The sequence below is a fragment of the Python bivittatus genome, unplaced genomic scaffold (assembly GCF_059951505.1).
Source record: "Python bivittatus isolate LINGU-HERP-01145 unplaced genomic scaffold, Pbiv_v1 ctg000820_np1212, whole genome shotgun sequence".
Classification (NCBI taxonomy): domain Eukaryota; kingdom Metazoa; phylum Chordata; class Lepidosauria; order Squamata; family Pythonidae; genus Python; species Python bivittatus.
In genome coordinates, this window is record NW_028277107.1 from 2,286,538 (window position 1) to 2,306,729 (window position 20,192).

At 43.0% G+C, this 20,192-nt stretch overlaps 1 protein-coding gene across 1 annotated transcript; it reads right to left on the reverse strand.

Moving 5' to 3' along the window:
• Positions 1-2,525: 2,525 nt before the first annotated feature.
• LOC148214060 (vomeronasal type-2 receptor 26-like) lies at positions 2,526-16,336 on the reverse strand. Its single transcript, XM_088128889.1, has 5 exons — positions 16,290-16,336; positions 15,797-15,970; positions 5,527-5,818; positions 4,327-5,139; positions 2,526-2,687 (listed from the first exon to the last, which is right to left on the reverse strand). The coding sequence occupies exons 1-5, from the start codon at positions 16,334-16,336 to the stop codon at positions 2,526-2,528; spliced, it is 1,488 nt and encodes a 495-aa protein (XP_087985015.1).
• Between the last annotated feature and the right edge of the window lie 3,856 nt (positions 16,337-20,192).

Here is a 20,192-nt window from a genome sequence, read left to right on the forward strand (position 1 = left end):
ATCTATCAATAATTAAATTTTAGAATATACTAACTTACGCTTTAATTATATACAAACTAGACTAACACTGAAATGGGTCAGAGAGAACCTTGGACAGATTTTTTTTTTTATTATACTCATTAACAATAAAGCAGCATTCTTGTATGCCTTTTTCTGGAGGGGCTGACATCAGTCTTGAAAGCCTCTCCAAGCTTCCTTCTTTCCCACTAAACAAAATCAAGGTGGGCATATTTTGAGTTTCTTTCTAACACCTCTTTCTGTCTCCTCACTGTGGAATCACCTGTCTGAGTCCCTCCCTAATGGCTTCTCCTTCTTCCACACTTTAACAGGTCTCTCTCATTCCTTCCTCCAGATCAGCTCTCAATTCCCTGACAATGTGGTACTACAATTGTCAAGTAGCAAGAGGGAATAGAAATCATGTTATCCAAGAATGAGCTTTCCAAACAAAGAGGTGAAAAACATCTCCTTCATCTCTCCCATTTCCCTTGTACTTTGCTGTGCTTGGTAAACCAATGTGAGATACAGCAAAAGATGTCTGCATAAAGTCAGTTGCCTAACCCACGAGCTCCTCCTGGGCCATTCCTTTTCTTAGTCAAAGCAAAGGACCAGTCTGTGAACACCCACCCCGTAAACTAGTGTGCATTCCCAGCTGGTGAGGAACTGGGGTTGACAAAGCCAAGCGCCCAACTGAGAAGACCCAGGCAAAGAACACCAAGAAGCTAAAGATGGGGATGCCCTGTCTTCCCTCTCCTCCAAGCTCTGTAGGATCTCTCTGACACTGACTCTTGAGGGCCAGAACTGTGAGGAGAAGCCATCCAGCACTGCAGAGGAAAGGTGCTTCTTCTTCTTCCTCTTGGCCTCTCTCTCCATCTCCGATCCAGAAACTTTCTATTTCATTTACACTCTGCCTGTGTTAAAATACTCTCCCTCTTAGCGGGTATGAGTCTGTGCATATATTGTGGATGAAGGCTACATCTCCTAGATTCATTATCCTTCTTGCTATGCCAGGAAGCCTTCAACCTTCTACTGTGCCATCTTGTGCCAAGAGGAGAGTCTCTGTTTTCCTCTTCCTGCCTTCTCCTATAGCTGAACACAGTGTCAAATGATCTTTCTTGAAAACTCCCCCATGTTCTCTGAACTCCTTGCCTTTCTCTCCTTGATTTGAATGGCGGGGTAAATTCCCATCGAGGATTAACTGATCTCTACCCAATTGCCTTCTGCACCAGCCTCAAACATTCTTTGTGATAAACTTCCCAAAATTCCAATTGTGCTATTATTTGATTGCCTTCTATATCATTACCTGCAAATATTGAATAAACAGCAGTGATTGTTTATTAATTATTATTTTGGTTTCAGACTTCTTCAAAGCACAAGCCCATGGAATAACTTAGGAAATTATTTTCTGAACAGAAGTGGTGTTGTATTGTCGAAGGCTTTCACGGCCGGCATACAATGGCTGGTGTGGGTCTTCCGGGCTGTGTGGCCGTGGTCTTGAAGTTTTGTTTCCTAACGTTTCGCCAGCACCTGTGACCGGCATGTTCAGAGTGCAGGAGCACAGACAGGAACAGTTCTCTCTGTGCCCAGGGTGATGTGACCCTTTTGTGGGTATTTATAGAGATCTGATTTATAGAGCCTGGTATAGTGGCTGTTGGTGTTGTCGTTGGTATACTCCTCACCGCCGCAAGAGTATACCGCATACCACGCAGTTGCGGGCAAGTATACATCGGGACCACAAAACGCAGCATCCAGACCAGGATAAAAGAACACGAAAGACACTGCAGACTACAGCAACCAGAAAAATCTGCAGTACCTGAACATGCTCTCAAGCACACTGGACACAAAATCCTATTTGAAAACACAGAGATACTGGACAACACCAACAGCCACTATACTAGGCTATACCGGGAAGCCATTGAGATTCACAAACACCAGGATAGTTTCAATAAAAAAGAGGAGAGTCTAAAAATCAACAAAACCTGGCTACCAATCCTGAAAAATACAGCCTGCAAAAGGTCAACAAACTCAGCTCAACCACCAGGACATATGAACAGTTCACACAATGAACTTGCTAATCACCCCCAGCAGCCCCTCGTTAACAATTCAATAGAAGAAAAAACCCTGCCTAATCCCCAGGAAGATACACACAGATGCTGTCACCAAAACAAGCAGCCACTCAGTAACCCAACCCCATCCACACACCCCCAATCCCCCCCTTCCCCCCCTCAGATCTCTATAAATACTCACAAAAGGGTCACATCACCCTGGGCACAGAGAGAAGTGCTCCTGTCTGTGCTCCTGCACTCTGAACATGCCGGTCACAGGTGCTGGCGAAACGTTAGGAAACAAAACTTCAAGACCACGGCCACACAGCCCGGAAGACCCACACGAGCCATAGAACTGGTGTTCTTGAAGGCTCCAGTTCTTAATAATCACCATGAAACACTTCTCAAAAACTATTCAAGTGAAATCCATTGTTGAACAATGCAAGAATCTAATGGAGAATCTCTCTGATTGTACCTAATTTGCTATTTCTGAAATATAATCTGAACCAAACAGTTCCCCTTGTTGAACATGTGCAGAGCTTGATTGGTCATGAGGATCTGCCTCTCGCTTGAAAAGAAATGTCTCCTTTCACTCAGAAGGGAGTGCAAACACTTCTTACTCAGCTTTTCTTGCCTTTTCTGTAGCTAAAGGAGGCAAAAAAAGGATAAAAAGGATAAATCTTCTCTCAGAATTAAAATATCTTTTCAAAAAAAGATTAAAGTCAATTAATGTAAAATAAGTCACCAAAACAAACTTCAAGAGCCTTTAATATAAGCTTCAGGAGCTGAGAGTTGAAGATAGTGGAAAAAGGGGGAAAGAATGATCTTGGCAGGTGCAGAATCTCTCTCAGTTGATGAACATCCAAGCAAGAATACAGATTCAGACACAGGTAGAAAAAACATTTGACTGAGTTTCTGAAGCAACATCTGAGATCAGCCCTTAACATGCAGAAATCCAACTGCTGAATGTGCTACTAGGTTCCTTTCAAACCTTTGCCAAGGAGGTCTAGTGCTTCAGGAGTTGGACCAGGATTGTAGAGACAAGGGATTGATAGCCCCCTTCGGCAGTGTTCAGGCCAATTGCTTACTCTGAGTCAACCCTATTTATCTACGGGGTTGTTCTGGGAGAACGATTGAAGGAACTAGTGCTAGGGAGAAAAGGCAAAACTTAAAGAGTCCAAAGAAAAATGATGTTGTGCACAACCACACTGGAAGAATTCTGCCCACTGATGTCAAAAGGGAACACAAAGCTCCTCATAGAGACACAACATTGTTCCATCACTCTACAGATGAATGGGAAGCTCATGAAGACAAAAATCTTTGCTCACCTTGAGCATTACTATGGATGCCTTTGCTCTACTGGTCTGTTCTGCTAGAGGAACTCTGCCTCAGGTTGATAGATGGGTCACTTGACCAGGAGAAGAACCCAAACCTCAGTAACCTCCAGAGCTTCTCAACCCAGAAAATGTTGGCCATGTCCCGCCATTTGCTGTGACCCTTCAACATTCAGGGTCTCCAACCCTCCTGAAAGTTCAAAAGAGTGGCAATGGAATAAAACCTTTTTGACCAAGAAATGGGGACTCTGTCTAGGCCAAGGCAGTCCTGGAGCAGAGGGGCAGCCCAGCAGATGAGGGGTCAGAAGGGTGACACTGTCTGAAAGACCCCACAGATCGGGAGAATAAAAGGGACAGGATTGGTTGCTCCTTCTTCCAAGGAAAATCTCAAAAAAGAAAGACATGCAAGCGAAAGAAGAGATTAGCCAAGAAACCATTATTGGTACGTAACAAAATGATATTGGATAAAAAACAAAGAAAGAAAGAGAGAGGGGGGAAGGAAGGAAGGAAGGAAGGAAGGAAGGAAGGAAGGAAGGAAGGAAGGAAGGAAGAAAGAAAGAAAGAAAGATAGAAAGAAAGAAAGAAAGAAAGAAAGAAGGAAAGAAGGAGAAAGAGAGAGAGAGAGAGAGAGAGAGAGAGAGGCTAAACAGTGAACACATCCAAATATTTTCTTCAAAATGAAATTTAAAAAGAAGATTTACAACAAAAGAAAGGAAAAAATGAAGGGAATGCAAAAGGGAGAGGAGAGGAAAGTTGAAATTCAATTTCATTATTGCCTTTGAATTATTATTATTATTATTATTATTATTATTATTATTATTAATAATAATAATAATAATAATAATAATAATAATAATAATAATAAATATTTTAGAATCTGACCCTAGTTCTTATATATGTAAAACTGGTTCTTAGCTGCAGGAGAGAGATGTGAAACAGAAAAGAAATACCTGCCAAGCCTTCAGACTTGGAGTCTCCAAGTTCTTCCCACCATTGATCCTTGTCCTCTTGGATCTGGATAAATAGGCTGCATGTAGCGCCCGTGCCACAGCCCAGACGGTGTTGTAAATGAGATAGTTGTCCCGAGACAGGATCTGATCAACCATTTCCTGAGGCAGAGGCTGCAGCTCTTCTCTGTCTCTGCAGCGTCTCCAGACTTTTACGGAAAAGGCATCCTTCATGTAGGAGCATCTGAAAGATGTCTGCGCAATGTATTGCATGGCAGGGTAAAAATGGATCAAGTCACCATACTTACCCATCTGGTTTCTCTTCATCAGAAAGGAAAAAATGCTATGGATGAACTGAATGGGAAAGACACTATTTTTCAAAAAAATGGTGAAGTCCCATCGGATTGTTGTGATCAGGACTTTTCCTGCAACTGGTTCCTTAAAACTTTCAAAGACTCCTTGTATAATGATTAGTCCCATATTGAATGAATACACTTCAGCACCATAAAGAAAGACATTCACTTCTCTCCACTTGCGATATGGACGATCACTTATGAACAAGTGATAGATAGAGTTGGAAAAGATTTCTGAGAAAACTGGACAAATGCCATTCTGAATCATCATGGAAGTCAACATCGTTATGAACCTCTGGCCCTGGTCAGTGTCTGGAGCAAGGAGGCCCACCAAGGTCCACCTGAAATGGAGGAGCACCTTGACCATCCCTGAGTACTGGACTCCTTCAGCAGGGAGCATCGGGTAGAAGAAAGGAAACTGACTTTTATCCCTCAGAATCTGGGAAACAAAAGTGTAGCTAATCTGAAAAGCAATGAAATATGGTGTTTTATTTCATGCCCATAACATCCACAATTCAAGATAACTATTCTGTTCCTAATGAGGCAATAATTCCTTTCTTTGCAATGATGGCTTATCTGCTCACTCATTGCTTTATGCATTCCTTCCCTTCCCCTTTGCTTCTACAGTGGAGAATTTTTCAGACCCCTGGAACTAGAAGATCCCCAATCTAAACTGGGACCATGGTGGGAGGGAATATGTTTGTTCTAGTCCTGCCCTTCCTTTGCATAACCTGAACCTTCATCCTGAATGCTTCCCATTTCCATAATCAAACTCTTTTCTCCACTTGCAATAGAGGACCTCTGACTGAAAGTTACAAGACTAAACATTCTCTTCCCAGCAAAGACACACCTGTGGAACTTTGTACATGCCCAACGTTGTTGAAATCTGGATGGAGATATCAGTATCAGCCCCTTCGAGAACGGCCACTGTGTTTCTCTGTCTTCCACAGCTGTAGTTGGGAACATTGGCCTCTCCATATGAAAGAAGGTCCAGCAAAGCATCCGAAGTCATTTTTGCATTGAAATAATTTTCATAGACATTGTAACTCAGGGTGATGTTGGGTAAGACATGGGAATCCTGATTGATGTCCTGGATGGCAAAAAGGAAGGAGAGCATTTTCCAGTATTCTGGTGTTGCTATCCTAGAAATATGCATGTATTAGAACACAACCAATGAAAAGAGCATTTATTTAACTTTCTTTTTATGACAATACTTCTAATCTACCCATGCATAGAGTTCTTCTGAATGGATTAGGGTATTTCTCAAAATATTAACTTTAAAAAAATAAAAACATAAATGCTTTAATAAAAGTTATTAGATTAATATCAAAGAAACAAATGTTACCTTCTGCAAAACTTAATAGTTGGAAGTTTGACTTATCCTCCTATATAAAACATAGAATCATGAAATCCTAAAGTTGGAAAGGCCACTTAAATCATCATCTCCACACTCAGACACATACAAGAAGCATCTGTGACTGTTAACAAAGCCAGCCTGTTATCAGTCTCTGGGCAAGCTAAGTTTTTAAAGTTCTTGAGTGGAGATTTAACTTCCATTGAAATCATTATAAGATTGGCATCAATTGTGAATGGGACATAGACACATTTGGATATTCAGTAACTAAATAAATTCCTTTCTGTGATTCCTTTACATTATCAGTGAATTTTTGTCCAGAAAAAAGAATGTGGAGGTTATCTCATTTTCAGTGCAGAGAACAAATACAGAATCCCTTCATTTTTGTGTCCACATTGAGCCCTTTATGGGGCAAGGGAGGGGTAGAAGGGAGCAATGAACCACTCCATCCACAATCTAGCTCTACTCAGAGGAATTCAAGGAACGTTTGATGGGAGATAGCAAAAGTAGGAAATCAAGGGGACAAAGGTTCATAAGATTGGGAGGTGGCTGTAATACAATGCAGGTAGATTTACTTACCACAATAATTCAGTTGAAGGAGCTGTTTTGAAGTTTAGTGGTTGAAACTTAGCCCTGGTTGCAGAGATTATGCCACCAATGAGAAGCTCTCCTGGCCTATAATGATTCTGTGAGTTCACTCCATCCCTCTTCAAAGTCAGGAGGCATCTGCCCTTGAGCTTCATACAGACTCCCTGGGGCCACAGAAGCAGCAGAAGCAGCAACATGACTTGTGTTCCTGACTGAGCCTACAGCTCTGCATTTGCTGTGAATAAAGATCAAGAAGTCATATAAGCCCTCTTCCAAGACAGAAGCTTCAGGGGCTTACCTAATCCAGTCTGGAGGAGAGAGGAGTAAACATGGCCTTCAACTGCCCCAAAGGGCTCCCCTTGCTCTTTTTTCTCCAGAAGCATTTATGCACCCACAACTTTCCAGTGCCATGACTTCAGCCAACAAGGCTTTAGTCTGGTATTCAGATGAAAACATGTTATTGACATCTGTTGTCAATTTTTTTTTAAGTTTGCAGAAAAGTCTCTAGAGATTGAGCCTCAAGACAATAAGTAAATCACTATGATTTGCATCTTATTGAAGAGGAGATAGATCACCTCTCTGAACTTTGAATGAGTGAACAGGCAGATATGGAAAGGGAGAAGTCATAGATGAGCTTCAAATTCTGATTATGAGCCATGGAGTGAGACAGCAGAATTTGGCCCCAAACTTTTGTAAAAAAAAAAAAAAAATCATTATAATCAATATCAAGAGGGATTTTTAGCATGGGTGAGTATAGTCTTTCACACATTAGTAGTAAACTTTGAACTTAGTTGGTTCTGATTTGTGATGGAGAAAGAACCTAAAAAAAAGTATGTTTTGCACAACCACCCAGGAAGGATTCTCCCCATTGGTGTCAAATGAAGTAGAAGGTCCCCCAATCTGGACTGGGAACATGGTGGGAGGGAATATGTCTGCTCTACTCCTTCCGTGCCCTATGTGGCTTTGGGCATGTTTACTTGAGGAACCACCTCTTTCCCAAAATATGTGCCCAGCTGATCCGATCTGGGTGGGTTGGTGCAATCTGGGTTCCTTTGGTTAAACGATGCCATCTATCAGGACCCCAAAAGTGCAAATTCCCTTTTACAATAGCTGCCTCCTGGAAGGAGGTTCCCCTGAGATCTGAACAGCACCCAAAGGGCTCTTCATCCAGGCATTGGCGAGTGTGACTGAAGCCTCCTTTAGATTGTGCAGGTTGTTTTCTTTGTTCTGATCTGGTTTTGTCATTTCTGCCATCTTTACTCTTTATTTTTCTTTTCTTGTTGTTGTTTTCTTATTTTTAATGTTTTAACAGTATATTCCAAGTCTAAATGTTGAATAAAGAAATTGAATAAATATATTGAAAAATCAATCATGAAAGGGTTTAATGATCAACAGAGACAAATCCTAAGTATAGCTATAAATGCTCAAGAAAGGAAAAAAGAGATAAAACAAATTAAATGAAAAAAAGCACCAGGTCCAGATGGGCTGATATCTTAATATTACAAAGAATTGGAAGAAGAATTATTAGAACCATTGACAAATATGATGAATGAAATCAAAGAAACAAAGGCAATACCACCAACATGGGAAAGGCATATATAACTGTGATTCATAAAGAAGAGAATGACTCAGAGAAATCACAGTCATAGACTAATTTCCTTGCTGAATATAAGCTACAAGATTTTCATAATATTTGCTGATAGATGGCAAAAATGTGTTTCAGATATTAGACATATCAGCCAAAGTTATTTGATCCCAAAAAGAAGCATAAAAGACAGCAGTACATTTCTAACTGACATAATAGAAAAGAAGAAGAAGAAGAAGAAGAAGAAGAAGAAGAAGAAGAAGAAGAAGAAGAAGAAGAAGAAGAAGAAGAAGAAGAAGAAGAAGAAGAAGAAGAAGAAGAAGAAGAAGAAGAAGAAGAAGAAGAAGAAGAAGAAGAAGGAGTGCGGGGAGGGGGAGGGGGAGGGGGAGGGGGAGGGGGAGGGGGAGAGGGAATGGGCCCTGTAGAAGAATTTCAAGCTTGGGTTAAAAGTATATATCAATGGCAAAAAGTAAAGAACAAAGCAAGGATGTCCACTCTCTCCCTTACTATTTATTGGTGTGTTAGAAATATCGGCAGAAAAGATAAAAGGTGATGAACAAATAACAGGTCTTCAAATGTGTGGAGAGGAATTTAAGCTTAAATGCTATGCGGATGATGTAGTATTAATCATCACAGAAGCACAATTAATGAAAACAATTCATAAGAGAATATTCTGGAATAAAATTAGTATTCAAAAAGAAAAAATAATCACTAGATTTTTAACATTAAAAAATTAATTTTTTGCAAGAAGACTCTGGCTATCAGAAAGCCTACTCAGAGAAATAACTTGCTTTGCATGTAACTGGAAACAATCAAGATAAACTATTTATTTGAAATGGCAACAATCAGAATCTCAGAGAGAACTTTTCAAGACCAAAAATGGCAAGAAACCATCAATCAATTTACAAGGAGTGGGAAAGGACCCAGAGTCAAACAAAAAAATCCTACAGGATTCAGGAGCGGTGGTCTTGCCTTCCAGATCTGAAACTGTGTCATGAAGCATGGATAAAAGAGCAGATAAAATTCCCAAAGAGCAGAATGGCAATTTTGGAAGGAGCCGGTTCAGCCAATGGACTTCATGGATACTTATGGTAAGAGACACAAAGGTGGTTAAAAATTTAAAAGGACACAGTATTAGACAGAATTTCATAAAAGTATCCCTTCTCACCCTGATGGGTGGTCTGTGTCCTCCTCAATCTCAGGTCTTCTAGCAGAGGCCTGGGAGTCTGAGGGTTCTGCGCAGGATCTGACCTGTTCCTAACCCAGCACTCTTCTGGACAGAGAGCTCTGACGTTGTTCCTGGGATCTGTTGGAGCCCCTCTCCCAGCTTAGGAGTCACAGCCCCGAGTGGTCCACTTCGGCCTTGAATCCTCTCAAGTTCCTCCTTCAGGTCCTGGTCCTTCTCCAGCTTCAAATGCTCTTTCTTCCTGATGTTGCTGTCACTTGGCAATGCTACATCTATCACCACCCCAACTTCTGGTCCTTGTCTACTACCATGACATCTGGTTGATTGGCCAGTGCCTGCCTGCCTGTCTGGATCTGGAAGTTCTACAGTATCTTAGCCCTGTTATGTATGTAAACTTTATCATACATATGAGATAAGAGACAGAACAAACCAAAAACTGTATGACAGAATGGATGCAACATTTCAAAGAAACAGTCACAATACCACAATGAGAAGAACTATGGACTAAATCTATAACATTTACACGCTGAAAGTTGCCAGCCAGAAATGGTCGACGCTTCAGCGGTTCGAGTCCAGCCTTTGCGTTAACAAGGTGAGCTCCTGTTTCCTCCCCAGTTCCTGTCAACCCAACAGTTCAAAAACTCACGTGAGTAGATAAGTGGGTACTCTCACTCTGGTGGGAGGAAAAATGCTGGCGGTGCCTTGCAAACAGAGTTGGGAGCAGTTGCCGGTAAGCGCGAAAAACCATGCATGCCCGAAAAGGGTGCAAAGCAACGGTAACCCCACCTCCTGCACTCGCCAGCTGGGCTCTGCTCTAGGAAGGAGGCTCTGGCAAACCACTTCCAAAACACCTTGCCTTGAAAACTGCAAGGTCTCGTCCAAGCAGTCACTGCAGAGTCGGTAATGACTGAGAGCAGATTTAAAAAATAATAATAATAATTTAAAAGAAAATTGGTACAAAATATTTTATAGATAGTATGCAACTCCCCCATTTTTTAATTATTTATTTATTTATATGTCAAATTTGTCACCGCCCATTTCACTGAAATCATTTTACAGCAGAGATAAAATCAACTATAATACAATATAAAAGCAATCTTACTAAAAAATAAATTCCAGGAAAGACAGAGAATTGGCAAATAATTCAGGAAGCATCGTGAGGGAACTAACCACCCCCAGGGACGCCCTATGAACACTGGCAGAGGCAGTTTCGGGAAAGCTGGGAGGGTACGGCGCCACCACACCTCTGGGGGCAGAATTGATTTAATTTTAAATCAATTAAAATATATTCTGTTTCAATTGATTTTATCTCTGCTGTAAAATGATTTCAATGGCGGGGGCAACAGCAGAATGCAAAAAACAAACCAACCAAAAAACAGAGTCCCCTGAAAGAAATGGGCCAGTGTCTTAGCCAGAAAAGGCTGAAGTGCAGCTGGGACAGAATATCCTCCCTTGGAGAGAAAAAGTAAAACTTTAAGAACGGCGCTGGCAGATCTTGGTCCATTGACAGTGGCATCTTCGCAGGGAGCTTTCCTCCAGCCAGTGGCAGGCAGAAGTCCTCCAAAACACCCGAAAGAGGCCACCTGTTCTACTTTGTGACTATTATCGCTCCATGAGCGGAGCCTCAGCCTCTTGGCAAATCCCCAGTCTTGGGTTTTGATAGAGGATCATTGCTGCAGAATTAGGCCAAACTCTCAGAGCTCTTCTGAGGCCTGTAGGTCCCCTGTGACTCTGGACAAATGGAAACAACAGAGCGTGGGCTTCTCCAGAACCCGTATTACAGAGACATCCGTTCTAGACTCATCTCACCTTTCCTGCATAAATGCCCAGGACACACAGGGCAATCCGACACCTCCCAGCTGCTTTCAGATACCAACCCTGATACAACATATAACGCCAGATTCTGCGCAGCAGCAATTAAAATTTGTCAGAGGATGGCCTGTGCCATAAACTAATCTAAATGAGCATCTAGTTCATCATGCTGGAGTGCTCTGTAATTTGATAATATAGTCTGGCACACGCTAACCTTTCTGCTCCCTGACACCCATCTAATGCTCCTACCCCTCCTTTTACATTCTTCTAGACTCTTGTTTTGTATATATACTTTCTCTTTTAATACATTCATTTTTAATCACTTCTAGTTTTCATACTTGTTTATTAGATCCCTTTTAGATATTACCTTTCTATTTTATATCCTTTAGATTTTTATTATTATTTAACTAATGTATTTTCTATGCTTTTTTAATTAACGGTACCTCACCCTCCTTATGCTGGTCTTTGACCATAATAAAGATTTCATTTGATGATTGAGGCCTATTGGTGTTGTGGGAAGAACTAGAGCATCATCTGCATAAAGCAGCAGAGCAACGTTGCAACCCCTTAATTTTCCTGATCCAGCCAGGCCTTACGTTGATCAAGGAGTATCTGGCTTAAAATTTGCTCATTAGATTGAGCAGGTTCATTGGCCTGTCCTCGGCCGGGTCAACTCTTTCTTCTTTCTTGGAGATTGGAACAATCACAGCAATGCCAAGCATGGAGCCCACCACTCTATGTTGCTCTTCATCACTTCTGGCTAAATAAGGTCAGCTCCAGGAGCCTCCTTCCCCTCCCCCCAGCGGATCAATAATGGACTTAATTTAATTTATGGAACAATACTTTAAAGTTTGGAGAATATTTACTGCATATGGATCTAGGAATTCCATGCAAGATAGCAAGTATCCTGGGAGTTGCTGAGAGGGTTTATCATAAAGCGTGAGTCTTAAAGACTCCATCAATATCCAAGGAAACCTCTTAATATTTAACAGAGTATCTTGCAATTGTATTAATCAAATGCATCAGAGCTATGATCCAAGTATAATCTGCACGTACGACCATTTGATATTCTCATGAATTAGGCCAAGAGCCATGGCTAGAATAATCTGGTCGAAGCCTTTTAAGCAAGTATCAAACTTCAAAGGAGAAAGTGAACCTCTCTGTCTAGCACTTTTGTGGAGAGAGACAAAGTAGGTGAGAAAAGACCATTGACCTCCACCTTCGATCTGGGGCTACACAGGGAATCATGACCCATTTGATCTCACCTCCCCCTTTGGCTAAGCTAACATTCATCACAGTGCCCATGAATTTGAATAAAAGTCTTTTTTTTTTTTGCATCAAATGAAATGATGGAATTGGGGCTTTACATTGTCTGTTTTCTTCAAATCAGTTCAACTACTGACAGCTGAGAGTTATATGACCTGTACTTAGTTCTGATCAATCTCACTTGAACATTTCTGGAAAAACAACCCTACCCATATAAAAGATGTCTTGTTTGCTTCAAGTAAGAGTAGAACTGGATTACCACTTTTAATATACATGATTTCACCCCTTCTCTTTGCTGGGGACTCTACAGAATAACTCTCTGTGTGTCTTTAAGTCTGAGGGTCTGCAGAGAAACTGAAGATTCAGGCATTAGATTAGGAGTCCTCCATGTTCACTCAGACACAGAAAATGTGGTGAACATCATGTTTAGGTGCTAAATACATGCTACACATTGTAGTTCACAAACTACAACTTCACAAACTTTACAGACAAAGAACAGCTTTTTTCCTCAAATAAAAGACCAAAGTTGGTTTCATGGGAATTGCCCAAAGGTAGAACCAGAAGCCCAACTCTTGATGGCTATAATGAATAAAAGTCCTTTTCCTCAGGACATTTCTTGTGGTTTGATAAGCTACAAGAAATAAGGAGTCAATGCCCAGTAACACTTTTTCTAATTCCCATATTGTATTACCCTGAAAAGAGAGCAACTACATTTCCCCCTTTGGGCATCTGCCTGTTGGCTCATTCAGAGTTCAGAGAGGTGATCTCTCTCCTCCTTGCCATTAGCCAAATCATAGTGTTTTATTTGTTATCTTCCTGCTAAAACTCTAGAGACTATTCTGGAAACTTTCAGAAGATTTGACACAAACACATCACACTAGGGTCTTGTTGGCTGATGTCATGGCATTGGAAGATATGGGGTGCATAAATGGGGGTCAGAAGAAAGAGAGAGTCTGGGGAGGCAATTAGGGCAGGCAGGCACTGCGCCTACTCCCCTCCCCTTCAGGTGTGAAACCTCGTCTACACACTGTCTGGATTAGGAAATCTTTGAAGCTTCTCTTCTGAAAGAGGGCTTTGGTTTTTCCCATCTCTTCTTCTAGCTTTTTCTTCAAAATAGGTATAGGGCTGGAGGCTCCATCAGGAATCCAAGTCATGTTGCTGCTTGGGCTGCTTCTGTGGCCCCAGGGAGTCTCTGGAAAGCTCAAAGCCAAATGCCTGCTGAATCTGAAGAGGGATGAGTTTGACCCAAAGAACCATTACAGGGCAGGAGAGCTTCTCATTGGTGGCATTGTCTCTGCAGCAAAGGTTAATTTCAGCCACTAAGATTCAACACAACTCCTTCAACCCAAGTAATCATATAAGTCCATCTTCCTGCTCTGCATTGCAGCACTCCCTTTCTGACTGATTTCTAATGTTCCAGCCCCCCTATCTTAACAGGCATTGTCCTGTTGATCTGGTAGTTTCTCTCCATTTCTGTCCAAATTCAAACTTGGGTAACCATTTCACCCCATGCAGCTGATGACACTCCCTGGAAATTCAGTTACAGACATCCTGTATGGACAGTAGGGACTCTCTGTTCTGCTTGATTTTGAAGAACAAGCATCTGCTTTCTTAGAGCAGAGATAGGGGGTGGATAGAGGAAAGAAGATGGTTCCTCCCTTCTGCGCCTCATATGGTTCATCAGGGAGAGAAAAATGCAAGAATGCTGCATTTTTCCCCTTGCATTATTAATGAGGTAAGTTAAATCTCCTTTCAGGATACTTTGAACAATGGACTTGAAAATCAAAGTATGTCCAGAAATTGAAAACTTACTGGCTTTGTCTATAGTCACAGCTGTTCATTTTGAGTGAGAAAGTGAGTGCGGCCTATTTGATCCTTTCCAAGTTCACCATTCAACAATTCTGAGATTTCTGGGGATCCCCCCACCTTAGGAGAGATGAAGCAATCCACCCAAAAAAGGATGAAGCGTGTCCCCCTCCAAATGTTCTTTTCATGTCATAAACTGTGATAGTGCCTTTGAAATGTAATCTGAAATATTTTATTAATATAGTTTCTGGGGTTTTTAAAATGTGTTTGCCGTTAATATTTTTAGGAATTTTTTATGCCATTCAGAGGAAGCTTGGATGGATTAGAATTGTTTCTGTAATAAAAAAAAAATAGATAAAACCTTCCTTTAATTAATTATGCTGTTATATATTTATACTTGCAGAACATTTTCGACAGAAGGTTGGAAAATGCTCTCCTTCCTCTTTGCCATCCAGGAGATCAACCAGGATTCCCATCTCTTGCCTAACATCACTCTGAGTTACAATATTTATGAAAACAATTTCCATGCAGGAAAGACTTCAGAGGCTTTGCTGGACCTGCTTTCAGACGGGGAGGCCAATGTCCCCAACTACAGCTGTGGAAGGAGGAGAGACACAGTGGCTGTTCTGGAAGGGGCCGAGACGGACATCTCCATCCAGATTTCCACCATGTTGGGCACCTAGAAAATCCCACAGGTGTGACTTTTTTCAGTAACATAACTTTCAATCAGAAGTCCTCAGCTGTAAATGAAGAGCGCCGTTTATTACAAGAAAGATAGCCATTTAATTTTGGGTGGTAAACTTAAAATACTACCATCTTTTATTCTTTTCAGATCAGTTACAATTTTGTTTCCCAGATTCTGACTGACAAAACTTGGTTTCCTTTCTTCTACCCAATGCTCCCTGCTGAAGGACTCCAGTATTCAGGGATGGTCAATGTCAGGATCTACGCAAACCAGATTCTTCGATTGTTTTATATGCTTTAATTACTAATTATACTTTTACTTTAATTGCTAAACATAGATCAATAGAGTAATGCTGGGAATGTTATTCTAACCGTTTGCTTGACCTGCCATAAGGGGGGGAAGGAGGAGGCCAGGTGTCGTTATCTTTATCTTCAGCCAGACATCCAAGGCCAGGACGTGTGAGAACTGGTGGAAGGCGCGAAGAGCTGCAAGTGGGAATAGAATCCTAGAAGGGGGGGAAGTTGGGCTTAAAAAGACAAGGCTTTGCTATGTTGAGGCAGACTCAACAAACTATGATGCTGTGTGCTTCTCCTAAAATAAAGAAATCTGTAATGGAACTTTTTGGTCTCCAGAGGATTTACTGAACTTTGGGATTGAGTGTGCAGACTCTGACATTTTGTTGAGTCTGCCCCCCACTTTACGAGGGATTTACCGGGAAAACACCACCGTGGAGAAATCCCTCGAAAAGCCGACCGCGGCTGCGGGAATGGAGGAGGAATGCCCCGAGACCGGGGCTGTAGGTGGATCCGTGGGGGAGGAATCCCTGACCGGCACCTACCCGTCTCTCCCGGCGCCACGGAAGCCTGACCGGCGCAAAACTAAGTTGTGGACCATGGAAGAGGTGACGGGGGAAAGGTCATTTCTAGACATGGAGCCTGATAAGCGCTGGGCCCTGACGACAGGAAGAGCTGAATCCACCTGGAGGGTGACCCTAGAAGATTGCGTGCAGATCCTGCAATCGGAAAACGCCATGATGAGGAGGGAGCTGATGAGGATGAGCGAGCTCGTCCGTCGTTCAGGTCTGTACCAAAGCCCGGGCGCAGAGGGGGAGGCCGAAGAAGGAGGGCTAGAGGATTCGCTGATAACCCCACCAACCACACCTGCCACCCTCCCAGCTCAGGCAACACCGGGTCCTCCGGCAGGGCCAGTCCCGCCACCTGTGGCCGCGGCGATGTTACCTCGGAGGGTGGCCCCAATCCAAGCCCAGCAAGATGCCCTCTTAAAGCGCTGGGGTTTGACCGAAAAATTTAGCGGGGACCCGAAGGAAGTACCTAACTTCATGGCGCAGACCACCATATGCCTGGAGCAAACGGGGCATCTTTTCGCCTCCGACCGGGAGCGCGTACTCTACATCTGCAGAGCGTTCACCGGCAAGGCGGGAGAATGGCTGATCCAGCTCCGAGCGGCACGAGCGCCGGAACTAAACCACCTGGGGGGGTTCCTAACCGCCCTTCGCAGGAGATTTGAGGACCCCGGGGTCGTCACCCGAGCCCGGGCGCAACTGAGCACAATGCGTCAGGGAACCCGTAGCCTCGGCGAGTACGCCCTGGAGTTTCGCGGCGTTGCGGGGCTGCTTCCTGATTGTCCGGAGCAGTTCAAAATTGACCGCTTCCAGCAAGGGATGCGTCGCGATCTCTGGAAGTTGGCGTTCGCCCGGGGAGACCCGAATTCCCTAGACGGATGGATCCAGCACGCGGGGAACGTCGAAGCCCAGTGGAAAAGAGTGGACCCGGACTTCGGCAGGAGGCCCAGCGCCCCGGCGCCGACGTCCCGAAGACAACCATCGAGGGGAGGAGACGAGAGAAGTCCTAGAGCGGCCGATCGCGTTTGCTTCCGCTGCGGCGAGCCGGGTCATCTGGCGCCTTCCTGTCCTAAGCCGCCACCCGCACGGGGGGGGGAGGCGAAAAAAGCCGCGGGAGCAGTGCAAAAAGCCGGCGCGAAAGGGAAAAAAGGAACCGCTGCGACAGGCACAGAATCGCCGTTCCCAGACCTCATCGTTTACAAAATTGGATCCGTTGGAAAAGATCAAAAGGCAAGCGTCGAGATCGACAAGCCTGCTCATGAACCCAAGGCGGAGCCGGAGGAGGAGGAAGACGACTCCGATGACGATGATTCGGTGAGTGTTACCACCCTTAAAGTGACTATTTCAGCGCTCAGAACAGAGTACAAAGCCACGCTAACCGCGCTAATGGATACCGGCTGCTCACGCTGTTTGATCAGTCCCATACTGGTGAACGCGTTGGAGCTAAGGGTGGAAAAAATAAAGACCCCGATAGTGTTCACCCAGCTGGATGGTTCCAAAGCAGGGGGAGGGGCAGTGCTGTATCGTACGGAGCCTTTTGAGCTGCAAGTGGGGACCCACAAAGAGACTCTTAAATGCTTAGTGGCTCCTTTAGGGAATTACGCCCTGATTCTCGGAGCGAACTGGGTGAAAAAGTGGGATCCTCGTGTTTTTTGGAAGACGGGGCAGTTGCAATTTGCAGATGGAATTTATTTGGGACCTGAGCAGTCAGGAAGAACGGAAACTGCAGCAACAGCTTGCAGCATGAACAAATCCCCAGAATTGGACCCAGAGTCCCTTAAAGACATTCCTGAACCCTACAGGGATTTACAGGCTGTGTTCAGCAAAAAAGAAGCAGACACACTGCCTCCCCACAGAGACACTGACTGTGCCATAGAGATTCAGCCAGGAGCTAAATTCCCAAAAAAGAAAACTTATTCAATGACCCAAAAAGAGCTTGCTGCTCTGAGGGAATTTATAGACACAAACCTGGCAAGGGGATTTATACAACCAGCTAAATCAAACATGGCAGCTCCCGTGTTATTTAGGGAAAAGAAAGATGGAAGCTTGAGGCTCTGCACGGATTACAGGGGCCTCAATGCAATCTGCAAAGAAAATAAATATCCCCTCCCGTTAATGAAGGATCTGCTTGCTCAACTTTCAAAAGGAAAAATATTTACTAAATTGGACTTAAGGGAAGCATATTTCAGAGTAAGAATTCGCAAAGGGGACGAGCATTTCACGGCTTTTTCAACTCCTTTTGGCTGCTATGAATACAAGGTCCTCCCATTCGGGCTTTCGGGAGCGCCCGGGGTGTTTATGCAACTAATTAATGAAGTGCTACATGAGCATTTATATCAAGGAGTGCTGGTTTACTTAGATGACATCTTGATCTACTCTGACAACTTAAAGGACCATGTAAAATTGGTGAGGACTGTTCTGAAAAAATTGTTGAAAGCTCAATTGTATGCCAAACTGTCAAAATGTGAGTTTCATAAAAAACAAGTAGACTACCTGGGGTATCGCATTTCTAAGGCAGGAATTGAAATGGACCCTGCTAAAATAAAAGATGTTTTGGGTTGGGAACCACCTAAAACTAGAAGGCAATTGCAAAGTTTCTTAGGCTTTGCCAATTTTTATCGCCAATTCATTCCAAACTTTGCACAAGTGGCTTTGCCATTAACAGATCTACTAAAAACAAAAGGCAAAGTGATGGCTAAAGCTCAAAAACCCGGGGCCCCGATAACATGGACAGAAGAGTGCCAAAGAGCTTTTGAGGCTCTGAAAGTTTTATTTACAGCAGAGCCAATTTTGAAACACCCAGACCCTGACAAGCCTTTTGTAATACAGGCCGATGCCTCAGACGTAGCAATTGGAGCTGTTCTGCTCCAAAAAGATGAAGAGGATGCACTCAAACCCTGTGCTTATATTTCTCGCAAATTTACTGAGACAGAAAGAAGGTGGCTTGTTTGGGAAAAGGAGGCTTTTGCAGTACGCTGGGCCCTTATGACCTGGAGACATCTCCTAGAGGGAGGAGCCCAGCCATTTGAAGTATGGACAGACCACAAGAATTTGGAGTCTCTTACAGCTCCAAGAAAGCTGTCTCCTAAGCAAGTACGCTGGGCCCAATTCTTCAGTCGCTTTAACTTCACTTTAAAATTCATACCAGGGGGAAAAAACTTTTTAGCTGATGCATTGTCAAGATTGCCTCAACATAACAGCCAAAGAGAACAGGTGGTAGCCCCGGTAATTCTTAAAGCACCACCTCAACTAGAACCTGGCTCAGTAGCTCTAACCAGGTCTCAGACAAAACTCCAGAAACAAAAACCTACCACTGACCTACTCCAAAAGATAAATGCTGCTTTGGATTCTGATGAATGGTTCCAGAATAATAAAAATACTTTAACCCATGAGGACCAAGCTTGGTGGATGGGAGACAAGCTTTATGTGCCACTTTCATTTCGTAAACAAATTCTAGAAAGGGGACATGATGACAAGTCTTCAGGCCATTTTGGATTTATAAAAACCTTACACCTTCTGCGCAGGCAATTTTGGTGGCCAACAATGAGAAAAGACATTTCTGACTATGTTTCTACATGCCCTGTGTGTGCAATGTCAAAAAAGAGAGGGGGAAAACCTCTTGGCCTTCTTCAATCTGTATCATCTCCAAAAAAACCTTGGGAAGAAATTTCCATGGACTTTATTGTAGACCTACCTCTGAGTAATCACAACACAGTGATTTGGGTTGTGGTGGATCTATTTTCTAAACAAGCACATTTTATTCCATGTTCATCAATTCCAACTGCTAAAAAATTAGCTAAACTATTCATTGCACACATTTACCGCCTCCATGGCGCCCCAAGAGGGTGATTTCAGATCGCGGGCCACAGTTCACCTCCAAATTTTGGAAGGAATTTCTTACATTACTTGGATCTAATCAAGCTTTGAGTTCCAGTTTTCATCCGGAGACTGACGGATCTACGGAGAAAATTAACTCTTTATTGGAACAATATTTAAGATGTTTTACAAATCATCAGCAGGATGATTGGTCTGAGCTCCTTCCTTTTGCTGAAGTAGCTTATAACAACACAGTGCATCAAAGCACTGGATTTACACCATACAAAATAGCATCTGGCCAGGACTTTCCACCTTTCCCAGAATTGCCTCTTAAAAACCTGCCTGAACTCTCAGCAGACCAATGGATAAACAACATTATAACTTTATGGCCACTAATTGTAAAATCTCTAGAAAAGGCAAAAAGCCAGCATAAAAAATTCGCCGATAGAAAACGTACTGCAAACCCACCTTGGAAGGTAGGCGACCTAGTCTGGCTTTCTACAAAAAACTTAAAATCTTCCCAACCATCCAAAAAACTTGCTCCAAAATATGTGGG